Source organism: Lucilia sericata, unplaced genomic scaffold (genome assembly GCF_015586225.1).
Source record: "Lucilia sericata isolate MDLA Ls3-8-SP2 unplaced genomic scaffold, ASM1558622v1 Contig000816F_arrow, whole genome shotgun sequence".
In the NCBI taxonomy this organism is placed as follows: domain Eukaryota; kingdom Metazoa; phylum Arthropoda; class Insecta; order Diptera; family Calliphoridae; genus Lucilia; species Lucilia sericata.
In genome coordinates, this window is record NW_023994808.1 from 17,621 (window position 1) to 34,087 (window position 16,467).

The 16,467-nt window shown below is 31.9% G+C and overlaps 2 protein-coding genes across 6 annotated transcripts in view; one reads left to right on the forward strand and one right to left on the reverse strand.

Annotated features, from left to right (window-relative positions):
• LOC119608265 (membrane-bound transcription factor site-2 protease-like) overlaps positions 1-16,467 on the forward strand; it is a 55,004-nt gene that overhangs the window by 824 nt on the left and 37,713 nt on the right. The window contains exons 3-4 of one of the 5 annotated variants that reach the window (XM_037962619.1): positions 30-1,072; positions 14,841-14,978. In XM_037962619.1, coding sequence (XP_037818547.1) covers positions 30-1,072; positions 14,841-14,847 — 1,050 coding nt within the window. In that variant the 3' untranslated portion in view covers positions 14,848-14,978. Of the gene's footprint in view, positions 1-29; positions 3,127-10,209; positions 10,339-10,585; positions 10,606-14,840; positions 15,252-16,467 lie in introns of those variants that run through there. The other 4 variants (XM_037962617.1, XM_037962614.1, XM_037962616.1 and 1 more) reach the window with 4 other exon arrangements.
• On the reverse strand, positions 3,298-3,861 carry LOC119608266 (LYR motif-containing protein 2). The gene is made up of 2 exons (XM_037962620.1): positions 3,699-3,861; positions 3,298-3,632 (listed from the first exon to the last, which is right to left on the reverse strand). The coding sequence occupies exons 1-2, from the start codon at positions 3,735-3,737 to the stop codon at positions 3,393-3,395; spliced, it is 279 nt and encodes a 92-aa protein (XP_037818548.1). The 5' UTR covers positions 3,738-3,861; the 3' UTR covers positions 3,298-3,392.

The window sequence follows — 16,467 nt, forward strand, 5'->3', positions numbered from 1 at the left end:
TAAAACTTTTTAATGATTTCCTATTGCAGCTGTATTTTTGTTTACCCATTGCCTACACCGAAATATCCTCAGAACATTTAAATGCTCTTAAATGGTTAAGGAAATTGCGCATTTTGTGTGCTGGCATTTGGCATAATTTTCTGTTTGCCGCCTTTTGCTATTTACTGCTCTCAACGTTAGGCTTTGTGGCTGCTCCTTTATATAGTCTAAATAAAAATGTTATTGTCACCCAAGTAACGCAACAATCCCCTTTGAAAGCTAAGGGTGAAAGAGGTCTAATGGAGGGCAATATTATAACACAAATCAATGACTGTGATGTTTACAACGAAGACACCTGGTATAGGTGTCTGCTAAAAGCTTTAAGATCCAAACCCGCCTTTTGTGTTTCCTCCGATTTTATACGTTTAAACGATGAAAGCATAGAAATTTCCCATCATAGTTCAGACGGCACTTTACAGTGTTGTGATGATAAGAATGCCAAGCTGTGTTGTTTTGAGTATATAGATGATTTTAGCAATGATGCGCCAGTGGAGATACCACAACATGTTTGCCTGGATGTTAGACGCACCATGGAAGATTCTTATGGTTATTGCTCGTCAGTGGGCACTTGTGAGAGAGGTTTCTGTTTACGTCCTCTGCTGCGCAATAGCACCACCATAATGGCATTTAAACGTGAACTGTCTATACTACAACAGCCAGCCGGGGAAACGGCTGCTTCTGCTAAACCTTTAAAAAATGTCATCTATATGGGCCATCCTTTGGATGTTACACACTCTATACGTATATCGCCTTTTGTGCCTAAACACGCGTATATCAGTCCCAAATGGTGTGATGCTTATCTTTTGTTCCTGAAATATAATATAGTTTTTAGTTTGGGTTTGGCTTTCATTAACGCTATACCCTGTTTTGGTTTCGATGGTCATCATATCACCAATACCATTGTCAATAGTTTTCTAGTCAACCGTATAACGGAAAAACCCAAACGCGATGTTATTTCTCTAATAGTCACTGGCATTGGTTCTTTACTATTTGCTCTAGCTGTACTCAAGGTTCTATGGCTGAGTCTTATAAGGTATTTATTTTAAATGTATTTAAAAAAAATCTAAACAAAAAACACACCAAAAACAGTCTGTAGTTGTAGCTAAAATACATTAACCCTTTATGTACCATAAGTAAAATAAGCTTGCGTAGTTGTTGTGTGTTTTCTAACGCATAAATATTTGAAAGTAATACATATATAAGGAGTTATCTCCCTACCCTTGTTGTTTGGTAGGGGGAAAAGTCACACAAAATGAATCTGCAATGAAAGTTAACAAAATTACACTTACTATAGATATTATTTTGTAGATTTGGAAAAGCAATGAAATGTTGTGGATTAAAACGCTCATATTATTAAATGCAAGCATGACAAACAAAATAAACCCCACTTCCCCCTTCTAAAAAGAAACAGCGAATATTTTATGAGATATTATGTAAATTTAATCAAAATTTAAGAAACAAGTTGAACAAAAGTAGTAATTTATACAAAAAATGTTATTATTATACACAAACATTTACAGCACAACAAAACCCCGCGAAAAGGCAAAATAATTTTCTAGTTTTTTTACTTTCAGTTTAAATACTGGTTTTTCGATGAGAAACTATTTTTCGGTTTTGGATAAAATATGTACTGGTTTTTCTCTGAAATAGTATTTTTTCGTTGAAATTCAAGTTTTTCGATAAAATAATGGTTTTTGGTAGAAATACTGGTTTTTTAGTTAAAATACTGGTTTTTGATATAAAATATTGGTTTTTCGATGAAATACTGGTTTTTCAATAAAATTCCAGCTTTTTGTTGAAATGACGGTTTTTAGGTAGAATACTGTTTTTTGATGAATTATTGGTACTTCGGTGCCAGATTTTTGGTGAAATATTGTTTTTTTTTTTCAGCGGAATACAGTAGCTTTGTAGTTTTCACTTAAATAATGGTTTTTTGATAAAATGGTGGAATTTCGATGAAATACTGGTTTTTCGATAAAATCCTGGAATTTCGATGAAATACTGTTTTTCCGTTTTTTGGAAAAAAAACTAGTTTTTCGATGTAATTCCATTTTTTTTTGGTAAAATACGTGTTTTTTCGATTAAATAGTTTTTTGTAAGAATACTAGTTTTTCGTAAGAATACTAGTTTTTCAAGAAATACTGGTTTTTCTATAAAATTCCGTGATTTCGATAAAAGTTTTTGTTAAATTTGAGATAAAATACTGATAATACTGTTTTTTCCCATAAATTTAGTTTTTCAATAAAATTGGTTTATCGATAAAATAGTGGGTTTTCGATGAAATACTGGTTTCACTGAGCTTTTTCTTTGGTAAAATACTGGTTTTTCAATGAAATTCAGTTTTTCGTTAGAATACTAGTTTTTCGTTGAAACAATAGTATTTTGGTAAAATACTAGTTTTTCTATGAAATACTGGGTTTCCATGAAATACTGGGTTTTCGAAATTCAGCTTTTCGATAAAATAAGTTGTTTTGTAAAATACCGGTTTACATGAAAATTACTATTTTAAATAAAAAAACAAGGTTATAATTGAAAAACCTAGTTTTTGATATGAAACAGAGTTTTTGATGAAAACCCGAGTTTTTAGTGAAAACCGATTTTTAGTAAAAAACCGAGTTTTAGCAAAAAATTGTGTTTTTGATGAAAAACTGAATTTTTGGTATAACCGAGTTTTTGATGAAAACCCGAGTTTTTAGTGAACAACCAAGTTTTTAGTAAAAAACTGAGATTTCATTGAAAAATCGAGCTTATGATTTGTTCTAATAAATAACATTTTAATAAAAGGATAATTCTTTTCGAAATTTTTTAAGAAATTTCCAAAAAAGGATTCAAAATTATTTTTTTATAAATATTGAGAACAAACATTGATTGCTTTATACTGATACAGCTCATAGTCCTGGGATTATGATTAAGCAAATATCAAACCAGGCTGTTTAAAACTCCAATATTTGATCATTATTTTTAATCTAAAAAGAAAAATAAAAAGTTGGTAATAAATAACATTTAAACTTCCAAAAATTTTAACGAATAAACAAAACAAAAGGGATTAAAATCCTATTTGCTAAACTTTAAACAAACATACATACACTTCCAAAGGTTGTAATTTAGTTTATACATAATCACCTCTTCACACTAACTTGTTAAAACATGCCCACGGTTTAATTTTTATAAAAAAAAACTGCTTGAGTTTTTGTAGCCTTAAAATAGTTTTTTAACAAAAAAACATAATAAAAAGACGAAATATATTAACGAAATAAATTATAAGAAAAACCAAAGCAATTATATTAAACCAAATATCAGCACTTGTAGTTTTTTTCCTTCTTTCTCCAACCTCCATTCGTCCACTCATCGTATCATTTCTTATCCTCATTACAAACACCACTTAAATGCAGACTTTGTCGTAATTCATTTAAACTACGTCTACCGTATTGTAGTAACATTTTAATGGCCACCTCATCGGTTTGCTGTTGATTAACACGAAAATCTTGTCTAGCCCAGGTGCGCAATTCCTGTTGACTATTGGTATCGGGTACTAAACGTATGGTGCGAAATATATCACGATATAGTTTCAAGACCTCTTGGCGCAGCATAAACTAATTGTGAATTTTTCATAATTTTTTTTTCGTTATTGTTTTATTGTTAAGGCAGAAAATGTTTACCTGTTTTAAATTTAAAGCCGTTTTATTTACTTTAGACATATTTTTAATTAATAATTTGTCGATTAATTAGAAATTATAAAATTTTTCTTAGTTCTCGGTAATTGTTTGCTAGTGTTTACATTTTTTTTTCGCTGACAGCTGTTTTGTTTAGCACGGCAGCTGTCTGGCAAGGCGTTGCCAATCACTTAAATTTTTTGTTAAGAGTTCATTCACAATAAGCGGTAGTTAATGCGAGGTATGAGGAGAAAATTGTTCTGAATCTACAAAATGTTTAAAAGAGACGAAAATTCATAATCGGAGAAAATAGATTTAAAGAAAATTTGTCCGATTTTGATTACTTTTTGTCCAAAACTGGCAATTAGTCTCAAATTAAAAGAACCCGACAAAATTACACAACATTCGATCAGAGACTTATCGATCAGTGATTAGATGATCGCAGACTAGTCGATTAAAGACTAATCCAAGACTAGTTGATCTTATATTTAGCGATCATAGACTAATCGATCGCAGACTATTCAATTACAGACTGGTTCAACACAGACTAGACTATAACATCATAAACTATTAGATCACAGACTAGTTGATCACTAACTATCCAATCACAGAGCAATTAGGTAATTATTGACTATTCGATCACAGATTAGGTGATCATAGAGTAGTCCACCAAAGAATAAACAATTACAGAGTATTCGATCACAGACTAGTCGATCACATAATAGTTGTTCTCAGACTGTCTTTTACAGACTATTCGAACATATTCTAAACTATGTCAGACTAGTCGACCCTTTACTAGACGATTAAGGAATAGTTGATCCCTGACTGGTCGGTCGCAGATTATTCAATCGCAGACAAGTCGATCACATAGTAGTTGATCACTGACTAGTTGATCTCATTTTAGTCGACCCCCTTACTAGTCGATCACATACTATTCAATCACAGACTAATTGATCACTGACTAGTCAGTTACATACTATACGATCAGAAACTAGTCGATCGCAGACTAATCGATCACAGATAAATCGATCGCAGACTAGTCGATCACAGAATAATCGATCGCAGATAAGTCTATCACTGACTAGTCGATCACGGAATAATCGATCGCACATAAGTCGATCACTGACTAGTCGATCAGATACTATTCGATCACAAAATAATTGATCACTGATCAGAGACAAGTTGATCACGCTGTAGTCGATCCCTGGATAGTCAATTACAGAATAGTCAATCGCAAAGTAATCGATCACAGACAAGTCGTTCAAAGGCTTTTCAATCACATAACAAACAACAATTTACAGTCGATCATGGAATAATCGATCGCAGACTAGTCGATCACGGTTGGGTCGATTGCAGACTAATCGACCGCAGATAAGTCGATCACTGACTAGTCGATCAGATAATATTCGATCACAAATTAGTTGATCACTGAGTAGTTAGTCATAGACTAGTTGAACACACAGTATTCGATCCATGAATAGTCGATTACAGAATAGTCAATCGCAGATTAATCGATCGCAGACAAGTCGTTCTAAGACTTGTCAATTTCATAACAATCGATAGTAGACGATCACAGTTAAGTAGATCAGAGACTAGTCCATCGTAGTCTAGTCGATCACTGACTAATCAATCGGTCACTGACATTCAATTACAGTTTAGTTCACAAAAAAACTACCCTTTCGCAAATTAAAACATTAAAAAAATTAACTGATCCCCAACAAATCATCAACCTAAAATCTAAAAATTGTAAAACATACAAAGTGTATGATTTAATTTTAATTTTTACATCAAATTACCTTAAAAATTATAAAAAATAATGCTTAAAATCGAAACTATTTAATGGGTGAAAGATAAAGTAAAAGAAATTGCTTGAGAATTTAAAAACAAAAACAAGATCAGCAAAAATACAAAATAAAAAACTATTTGCATGAACGCATGTGGCGCACATCAATCACAACAGTATTCTGCTTCATACATTTTTAAAAATCACCTTCTTAAATTCTCATACATAAGACACTCACTCACTCCGTCAGCCAGTCACTATGAATAAGACACATTTAGTGCAGGGATGATCGGTTCATACTACTGCAAACCGATCATTTTATCGTATTATTAGATTTTTTTGTAAATTTTCCCAAAACAAAAATCATAAATATTTTTATATCAATTTAAAATTTAGTATTTTTTTTTTTAAATTTAATTTAACAAAAAAATCTTGTATGATAATTAGCCGTTGTTTTCGTCTAATTGAAATAACAATATCACTTGGACGGACGCACGGGTATGACAGTTTTTCGGACACACACACGAGTTTAGGTATTTACAATCGCGAGAAAAAACACAAAAAATGTGTTAATTTGTTAAAAATTTATTTAGTTTTTTAAATTATTATAATTTGCAAAAATATGAGATATTAGGGAAGTCGAAAAGTTGGCAAAATAGTCAGAATCTGACCGATTTTCTTAAAAGAAATTTGATTAAAATCTGAATGATTTTCTTAAGGGATATTTGGTCAGAATTTGATTGATTTTCTTAAGGGAAATTTGGTCGCAATGTAAGCAATTTCCGAAAGGGAAATTTAATCAGAATTTGACCAATTTTCTTAAGGGAAATTTCGCAAGAATCTGATCAATTTTCTAAAAGGAAATTTGGCAAGAAACTGATAAATTTTCATAAGAGAAGTTTAATCAGAATCTGAACGACTTTCTTAAGGGAAATTTGGTCAGATTTTGATTTACTTAATCAGAATCCTGAGATATTAGGGAAGTCGAAAAGTTGGCAAAATAGTCAGAATCTGACCGATTTTCTTAAAGGAAATTTGATTAGAATCTGAATGATTTTCTTAAGGGATATTTGGTCAGAATTTTATTAATTTTCTTAAGGGAAATTTGGTCGCAATGTAAGTAATTTCCGAAAGGGAAATTTAATCAGAATTTGACCAATTTTCTTAAGGGAAATTTCACAAGAATCTGATCAATTTTCTAAAAGGAAATTTGGCAAGAAACTGATAAATTTTCATAAGAGAAGTTTAATCAGAATCTGAACGACTTTCTTAAGGGAAATTTGGTCAGATTTTGATTTACTTAATCAGAATCTGAACGACTTTCTTAAGGGAAATTTTGGTAAAAATCTGACAAGATTTCTTGAAGGAAATTTGGTCAGAATCTGAGCACTTCTCTTAAGGAAATTTTGATCAGAATCTGACTAATTTTCTTAAGGGAAATTTGATCAGAATCTGATTAATTTTGTTAAGGGAAATTAGATTTGAATTTAACCACAGAATACAAACAATTTTCTCAAGGAAAGTTTGATCCGAAACTGACCAATATTAGCCAGAATTCTAATAAATTCTTTAACACAATTAACCAACGATCATGATAAAAAATTTTCTATTTTATATTAACAATTGCAATTTGATCTTTGGGCAAATTATGTTGTTGAGATTTTGGGAACAATTTCTAAATTTATATTTGTGTTTGCCAAAATTTTGTGTTTGTATGTTAAAAACATACTTGTAATTTATTAATTGTTTTAAATTTTATAATTTAACATTTATGATTTCTTGTGTAAAATGATTTAATCTTAAGATATTTTTCATTTTCGTCTACAACATTGTAATTAAATGTTTGTATCATGAAATTAATTGTAAGGAACGAATAGATGATGAGGGGAATGAGATACATATCACTCAAGTTTGATGATAGCTATAAGGTTATAGGCTGATAGATGAGGTATATTTCTGAAAGGGCTTGGAGTGATCACACACAGCTCCGCTTATATTATTACAGTCAATGATTTAAGGTTATGTTGATGTAGAGAAGGAGTACAGTTCTAGTTCAGTTCTAGTTCAGTTCTAGTTCAGTTCTAGTTCAGTTCTAGTTCAGTTCTAGTTCAGTTCTAGTTCAGTTCTAGTTCAGTTCTAGTTCAGTTTCTAGTTCAGTTCTAGTTCAGTTCTAGTAGTTCAGTTCTAGTTCAGTTCTAGTTCAGTTCTAGTTCAGTTCTAGTTCAGTTCTAGTTCAGTTCTAGTTCAGTTCTAGTTCAGTTCTAGTTCAGTTCTAGTTCAGTTCTAGTTCAGTTCTAGTTCAGTTCTAGTCAGTTCTAGTTCAGTTCTAGTTCAGTTCTAGTTCAGTTCTAGTTCAGTTCTAGTTCAGTTCTAGTTCAGTTCTAGTTAGTTCTAGTATCATTTCTAGTTCAGTTCTAGTTCAGTTCTAGTTCAGTTCTAGTTCAGTTCTAGTTCAGTTCTAGTTCAGTTCTAGTTCAGTTCTAGTTCAGTTCTAGTTCAGTTCTAGTTCAGTTCTAGTTCAGTTCTAGTTCAGTTCTAGTTCAGTTCTAGTTCAGTTCTAGTTCAGTTCTAGTTCAGTTCTAGTTCAGTTCTAGTTCAGTTCTAGTTCAGTTCTAGTTCAGTTATAGTTCAGTTCTAGTTCAGTTCTAGTACAGTTCTAGTTCAGTTCTAGTTCAGTTCTAGTTCAGTTCTAGTTCAGTTCTAGTTCAGTTCTAGTTCAGTTCTAGTTCAGTTCTAGTTCAGTTCTAGTTCAGTTCTAGTTCAGTTCTAGTTCAGTTCTAGTTCAGTCTAGTTCAGTAGTTCAGTTCTAGTTCAGTTCTAGTTCAGTTCTAGTTCAGTTCAGTTCAGTTCTAGTTCAGTTCAGTTCAGTTCTAGTTCAGTTCAGTTCATTCTAGTTCAGTTCTAGTTCATTCTAGTTCAGTTCTAGTTCAGTTCTAGTTCAATTCTAGTTCAGTTCTAGTTCAGTTCTAGTTCAGTTCTAGTTCAGTTCTAGTTCAGTTCTAGTTCAGTTCTAGTTCAGTTCTAGTTCAGTTCTAGTTCAGTTCTAGTTCAGTTCTAGTTCAGTTCTAGTTCAGTTCTAGTTCAGTTCTAGTTCAGTTCTAGTTCAGTTCTAGTTCAGTTCTAGTTCAGTTCTAGTTCAGTTCTAGTTCAGTTCTAGTTCAGTTCTAGTTCAGTTCTAGTTCAGTTCCAGTTCAGATCTAGTTCAGATCTAGTTCAGTTCTAGTTCAGTTCTAGTTCAGTTCTAGTTCAGTTCTAGTTCAGTTCTAGTTCAGTTCTAGTTCAGTTCTAGTTCAGTTCTAGTTCAGTTCTAGTTCAGTTCTAGTTCAGTTCTAGTTCAGTTCTAGTTCAGTTCTAGTTCAGTTCTAGTTCAGTTCTAGTTCAGTTCTAGTTCAGTTCTAGTTCAGTTCTAGTTCAGTTCTAGTTCAGTTCTAGTTCAGTTCTAGTTCAGTTCTAGTTCAGTTCTAGTTCAGTTCTAGTTCAGTTCTAGTTCAGTTCTAGTTCAGTTCTAGTTCAGTTCTAGTTCAGTTCTAGTTCAGTTCTAGTTCAGTTCTAGTTCAGTTCTAGTTCAGTTCTAGTTCAGTTCTAGTTCAGTTCTAGTTCAGTTCTAGTTCAGTTCTAGTTCAGTTCTAGTTCAGTTCTAGTTCAGTTCTAGTACAGTTCTAGTTCAGTTCTAGTTCAGTTCTAGTTCAGTTCTAGTTCAGTTCTAGTTCAGTTCTAGTTCAGTTCTAGTTCAGTTCTAGTTCAGTTCTAGTTCAGTTCTAGTTCAGTTCTAGTTCAGTTCTAGTTCAGTTCTAGTTCAGTTCTAGTTCAGTTCAGTTCAGTTCTAGTTCAGTTCAGTTCTAGTTCAGTTCAGTTCTAGTTCAGTTCTAGTTCAGTTCTAGTTCAATTCTAGTTCAGTTCTAGTTTCAATTCTAGTTCAGTTCTAGTTCAGTTCTAGTTCAGTTCTAGTTCAGTTCTAGTTCAGTTCTAGTTCAGTTCTAGTTCAGTTCTAGTTCAGTTCTAGTTCAGTTCTAGTTCAGTTCTAGTTCAGTTCTAGTTCAGTTCTAGTTCAGTTCCAGTTCAGATCTAGTTCAGTTCTAGTTCAGTTCTAGTTCAGTTCTAGTTCAGTTCTAGTCAGTTCTAGTTCAGTTCTAGTTCAGTTCTAGTTCAGTTCTAGTTCAGTTCTAGTTCAGTTCTAGTTCAGTTCTAGTTCAGTTCTAGTTCAGTTCTAGTTCAGTTCTAGTTCAGTTCTAGTTCAGTTCTAGTTCAGTTCTAGTTCAGTTCTAGTTCAGTTCTAGTTCAGTTCTAGTTCAGTTCTAGTTCAGTTCTAGTTCAGTTCTAGTTCAGTTCTAGTTCAGTTCTAGTTCAGTTCTAGTTCAGTTCTAGTTCAGTTCTAGTTCAGTTCTAGTTAGTTCTAGTTCAGTTCTACTTCAGTCTTAGTTCAGTTCTAGTTCAGTTCTAGTTCAGTTCTTGTTCATTTCTAGTTCAGTTCTAGTTCAGTTCTAATTCGGTTCTAGTTCTTTTCTAGTTCAGTTCTAGTTTAGTTCAGTTCTATTTGCGTTCTAGTTCAGTTACTAAACCCACCACTAAAAATAAATTTTTGCTCCTGTTTATATAAAAGTATTTGTGTGTGTGCTGAGGTGGTGAATTCTTCGTTTTGTTATTATGTTGTTGTTTTTATTGTTGCTGCAGTAAAGTGAGAAATTAAAACGAAGAGTGAGTGAGTAATTTGTTTTTGTCTGTTAAAAACAAACCATTCGTTTGCGAGACTTGATGGTGTTAAGACCACTAACGAATCGAATCGAATAAAATTTTGAAAATTGTTCGTATTAAATTTAAAATTATAACAAAATAAAAAAAAAATTATAGCAACGAAAAGAAAAGGTGAATAAAATGAAAATTTTAAAAGAAATTGTATTGAAATAAATTAATTTAATAACGAATTTTTGTACAGTGTTGAGTGTTACGATTTATTTTGGAAAATTTTTTAAACAAAAAAGAAATTAAAATAAACAAATTATTATAACAGATATTTAAAAATAAAAATAATATTCAAAAAAATAAACCACACAACAAAAAGAAAAATTGAAAGAAACGAAAAATCTATTTTTAAAATATGAAAATGAAAACAAAAAAAATTTAGAAAAAAAGGTGTGTGTTTTAATAACAAAATATTTTATAAAACCTTAAAGTTAAATTAATTTAAACTAAATAAAAATTTTATATAAATTTTAAAGAATTTAAGAAAAAATAATTAAATTCCAGTTTAGTGTTTATTTTTTATAAAATTGTTTCATAAGGTCATTTGATATTTAAGATACTTAAGCAAAATAAAGAAAAAAAAAACAAAAAAAAAAAAAAAAAAATCTACTTATATCAAGAAAAAGTATTAAATTACAAAATACGTAATGAAAACGCGCGTTTCTAAAGTTAACAAAAAAATCAAAGACACACGCATTTTCTATCTCATCCAAATACAACAATATTAGCAGCAGCAACAGCAACAACAACAATTACAAAAAAAAAAAACTCTACACACAGCATGAGTCTTCTTAAAAAAATCAAAACATGATATAGAATAAGTTTCAGTAAAAAAATTAATATCTTTAAAATCATTTTTTGTATCTATACAAAAAAAATTTTAAACTAATCTTTTTGAAAACCAAAAAAAAAAAAACAAAAAACAATTTAAACAAAACCATAACAACAACAAAAAAGAAAAATTATTTTAAAAGATTAAGCAATAGTTGAATTTTATTGTATATCAAACTAAAAACAAATGAAAAGTGAAATGAAAATGTTTCAAAATGTTACGATTTTCAAAACTACACATACATTCTGTAATAAAACAGTAATGGCTGGTTGTAATAAGAACACTAAGTATACAAAACAGTGTTGTTTGCAGCCATTGGAACATCTTCTAATTGTAGCAAGTAAATTAAATTCAAACTTTTGGACTTGGTTAGGTCTGATCCCCTTCCAACAAATAAATCAAGCCAATTTTCCAGTTCAATTCTTATTCAGTTCTAGTCCAGTTTTAGTTCCAGTTCTGTTCTAGTTCTGTTCTAGTTCTGTTCTAGTTCTGTTCTAGTTCTGTTCTAGTTCTGTTCTAGTTCTGTTCTAGTTCTGTTCTAGTTCTGTTCTAGTTCTGTTCTAGTTCTGTTCTAGTTCTGTTCTAGTTCTGTTCTAGTTCTGTTCTAGTTCTGTTCTAGTTCTGTTCTAGTTCTGTTCTAGTTCTGTTCTAGTTCTGTTCTAGTTCTGTTTCTAGTTCTGTTCTAGTTCTGTTCTAGTTCTGTTCTAGTTCTGTTCTAGTTCTGTTCTAGTTCTGTTCTAGTTCTGTTCTAGTTCTGTTCTAGTTCTGTTCTAGTTCTGTTCTAGTTCTGTTCTAGTTCTGTTCTAGTTCTGTTCTGTTCTAGTTCTGTTCTAGTTCTGTTCTAGTTCTGTTCTAGTTCTGTTCTAGTTCTGTTCTAGTTCTGTTCTAGTTCTGTTCTAGTTCTGTTCTAGTTCTGTTCTAGTTCTGTTCTAGTTCTGTTCTAGTTTTGTTCTAGTTTTGTTCTAGTTCTGTTCTCGTTCTGTTCTAGTTCTGTTCTAGTTATACCCTACACCACTTTAGTGGGGAGGGTATATTGGATTTGTGCTGATGTTTGTAACATACAAAAATATTCGTCCTAGACTCACCTTAAAGTATACCAATCGGCTTAGAATCGTTTTCTGAGTCGATTAAGCTATGTCCGTCCGTCCGTCCGTCCGTCTGGCCGGCTGGCTGGCTGTCCATGTAAACCTTGTGCGCAAGGTACAGGTCGCAATTTTCAAGATAATTGGATGAAATTTGGCACGCACGTTTTATTTGACCCAAGGACGAAGCCTATTGAAAATGGTTAAAATCGGTCCATTATTTCACCTAGCCCCCATAGAACAGAACCCCCCGAAAAGGTCTTCTGAGCTCATAATTATGTTAAATATACAGATATATCGATAAAATACGGCACAACTAAGTTTTATAGAAGTCTTGATGACCCTGCCAAATTTCATAAAGATCGGGCCCCATTTGACCCTAGCTCCCATACAAAGTCCCCTTCAGAAAATTACTTGAATGTCCCAAATTAACTTATAAACACAAATATCGCGATGAAATTCAGCACAATAAAATATTATGTAAATATAAATATATTCACAAAATTTTATCGGGCTTGGTCCATATTTGCCCCTAGCCCCCATATAAAGCCTCTTTCAGAAAATTAGTTTTTCATCCATAAATTGCTTAAATGTATCGGAACAAGGGAATATTGAAGATAAATGCTTTATTATGAAAAATAAATCACATTTAATATTCATAACTGGTGTAGGGTATCATATGGTCGGCCACGCCCGACTATACTTTCTTACTTGTTCTGTTCTGTTCTAGTTTTGTTCTAGTTCTGTTCTCGTCTGTTTCTAGTTCTGTTCTATTCTGTTCTAGTTCTGTTCTAGTTCTGTTCTAGTTCTGTTCTAGTTCTGTTTCTAGTTCTGTTCTAGTTCTGTTCTAGTTCTGTTCTAGTTCTGTTCTAGTTCTGTTCTAGTTCTGTTCTAGTTCTGTTCTAGTTCTGTTCTAGTTCTGTTCTAGTTCTGGTCTAGTTCTGTTCGAGTTCTGTTCTAGTTCTGTTCTAGTTCTGTTTCTAGTTCTGTTCTAGTTTCTTTTCTAGTTCTGTTCTAGTTCTGTTCTAGTTCTGTTCTAGTTCTGTTTCTGTTCTAGTTCTGTTTCTGTTCTAGTTCTGTTCTAGTTCTGTTCTAGTTCTGTTCTAGGTTCTGGTCTAGTTCTGTTCTAGTTCCGTTCAGTTCTGTCTAGTTCTTTCTAGTTCTGTTCTAGTTCTGCTAGTTCTTTCTAGTTCTGTTCTAGTTCTGTTTCTGTTCTAGTTCTGTTTCTGTTCTAGTTCTGTTTCTGTTCTAGTTCTGTTTCTGTTCTAGTTCTGTTTCTGTTCTAGTTCTAGTTCTGTTCTAGTTCTGTTCTAGTTCTGTTCTAGTTCTGTTCTAGTTCTGTTCTAGTTCTGTTCTAGTTCTGTTCTAGTTCTGTTCTAGTTCTGTTCTAGTTCTGTTCTAGTTCTGTTCTAGTTCTGTTCTAGTTCTGTTCTAGTTCTGTTCTAGTTCTGTTCTAGTTTTGTTCTAGTTCTGTTCTAGTTCCGTTCTAGTTCTGTTCTAGTTCTGTTCTAGTTCTGTTCTAGTTCTGTTCTAGTTCTGTTCTAGTTCTGTTCTAGTTCTGTTCTAGTTCTGTTCTAGTTCTGTTCTAGTTCTGTTCTAGTTCTGTTCTAGTTCTGTTCTAGTTCTGTTCTAGTTCTGTTCTAGTTCTGTTCTAGTTTGTTCTAGTTTTGTTCTAGTTCTGTTCTAGTTTCTGTTCTAGTTCTGTTCTAGTTCTGTTCTAGTTCTGTTCTAGTTCTGTTCTAGTTCTGTTCTAGTTCTTTCTAGTTCTGTTCTAGTTCTGTTCTAGTTCTGTTCTAGTTATGTTCTAGTTCTGTTCTAGTTCTGTTCTAGTTCTGTTCTAGTTCTGTTCTAGTTTTGTTCTAGTTCTGTTCTAGTTCTGTTCAAGTTCTAGTTCTGTGCTAGATATGTTATAGTTCCGTCAAGAATATTTGGATTGTTTCATTATAAACTATTCTAATTAGCCAGCCATTACTGTCAATCTCCTTTGCTTTCACTCTCGCTTAATCTGTCTACGTCTCCCTCTTTCTCTCTACATATCTTTTAATCTTATTAGAATACAAATCTTAAGAGAGCAAAAAGTGTGTGATAAAATTCAAAACTTTGTATATATCAAGAAAAAAAATAAAGTGCATTTTTATTTTTAAACAAAAAAATAATAATAATAAAACAAAGAAATATGTATTTCTTTACACTAAATGTGGTTGCTAGATGTATACAAAGTGTTTTTGTTGTTTTTGGTGTTGCTGTTTATAAAACGTCATTTTTCTTCTTTTATAATGTAGTAGTTGTTGCTATTTTATGTGTCTTATTGAAATTGTTTATATTAAAGTCATCAACACTACTCCCCTACTTTGTTTTTATATCCTCCCTCTCTCAGGCTATCATTCACATATACTCGTGCTTATTTTCTTTTTTTTCTTTTTATATGCAAGAGTTTGTGTGTATATTGTTGCTATCATGTGTAGAAGAAAGAATGATATTAAAGAGGGAAAGAAAGCATGATTCTTTTTTTATGATTTTGTTGCTGTAATTTGGTGCAGAACTTGTGACTCTTGTGATTGATCTTTTGCCTTGTTTATAAATAAAATCAAATTTTTTGTAGTCTTGTTGTTGTTGCTGTGTTACATTTACCTCTACATGTAAACATTACAGTTTCCTCCTTGTGCTTATAAAATTTTTATTTTTTCTTTTTTTCTCTGTTTCTATTTCAGTGTTTGAGTGTGTGAAAGTGAAACTTATTTTGGGTGTGTTTTTAGAAAAATAGTAATAAAAACAAACGAAAGAAGAGAAAAATCTAATAAAAATCTAATAGGAAAGATAAAAATTCTCATACAACGAGTAATTAAGGAAAATAAACACGAGATTTGTTTTGTTTTTGCAATTTTTGTTTTTGTATCACAGCAAAGTAAAGACAAATTTTTAATAATTTTATTGCAATATTTGTTTTTTTGCTTTTGTTTTTGTGCAAAAACACAATGTCTACGAAGGCTTCCTCTGCAATAAATGCAAGTGCTAATAATTCACCAACAAATTCCACCATGAATACAACAACATCATCAACAACAGCTGCCACACCAACTGTAGTGAAAATCAAAAAGGAACTGCCCAGTGATGAAATAAAGGTATGTCTGTTTTTTTTCTGTTTGTTTCTATTTTAATTTAAAAATGGGAACTTGTTACTAATTAGTTACCCGCTAAAAAATGTGCAATTTTGTCATGTTATAAATTTATCACTATAGTATTTTAATTTTCGGGAAAACGTCCAATATTTTTTGAGGAATTCACGTGCTTCCTTAAATCGTTAGTTTTTTTTTATTATTTGAAAGTATTTATGTCATATGAATAATTAAAATTTCATCAGTTTTGTTGGTAAATTTAATTTCAAGAGGACTTTTGTATCAACTGATCCACTTTCTAATTCTAGTTCTGATCTAGTTCAGTTCTAGTTCGGTTTCTAGTTCAGTTCATAGTTCAGTTCTAGTTCAGTTCTAGTTAGTTCTAGTTTAGTTCTAGTTCAGTTCTAGTCAGTTCTAGTTCAGTTCTAGTTCAGTTCTAGTTCAGTTCTAGTTCAGTTCTAGTTCAGTTCTAGTTCAGTTATAGTTCAGTTCGTTCGTTCTAATGCCAGTTCTAGTTCAGTTCTAGTTCAGTTCTAGTTCAGTTCTAATGCAGTTCTAGTTCAGTGCTAGTTCAGTTCTAGTTCAGTTCTAGTTCAGTTCTGTCAGTTCTAGTTCAGTCTAGTTCAGTTCTAGTTCAGTTCTAGTTCAGTTCTAGTTCAGTTCTAGTTCAGTTCTAGTTCAGTTCTAGTTCAGTTCTAGTTCAGTTCTAGTTCAGTTCTAGTTCAGTTCTAGTTCAGTTCTAGTTCAGTTCTAGTTCAGTTCTAGTTCAGTTCTAGTTCAGTTCTAGTTCAGTTCTAGTTCAGTTCTAGTTCAGTTCTAGTTCAGTTCTAGTTCAGTTCTAGTTCAGTTCTAGTTCAGTTCTAGTTCAGTTCTAGTTCAGTTCTAGTTCAGTTCTAGTTCAGTTCTAGTTCAGTTCTAGTTCAGTTCTAGTTCAGTTCTAGTTCAGTTCTAGTTCAGTTCTAGTTCAGTTCTAGTTCAGTTCTAGTTCAGTTCTAGTTCAGTTCTAGTTCAGTTCTAGTTCAGTTCTAGTTCAGTTCTAGTTCAGTTCTAGTTCAGTTCTAGTTCAGTTCTAGTTCAGTTCTAGTTCAGTTCTAGTTCAGTTCTAGTTCAGTTCTAGTTCAGTTCTAGTTCAGTTCTAGTTCAGTTCTAGTTCAGTTCTAGTTCAGTTCTAGTTCAGTTCTAGTTCAGTTCTAGTTCAGTTCTAGTTCAGTTCTAGTTCAGT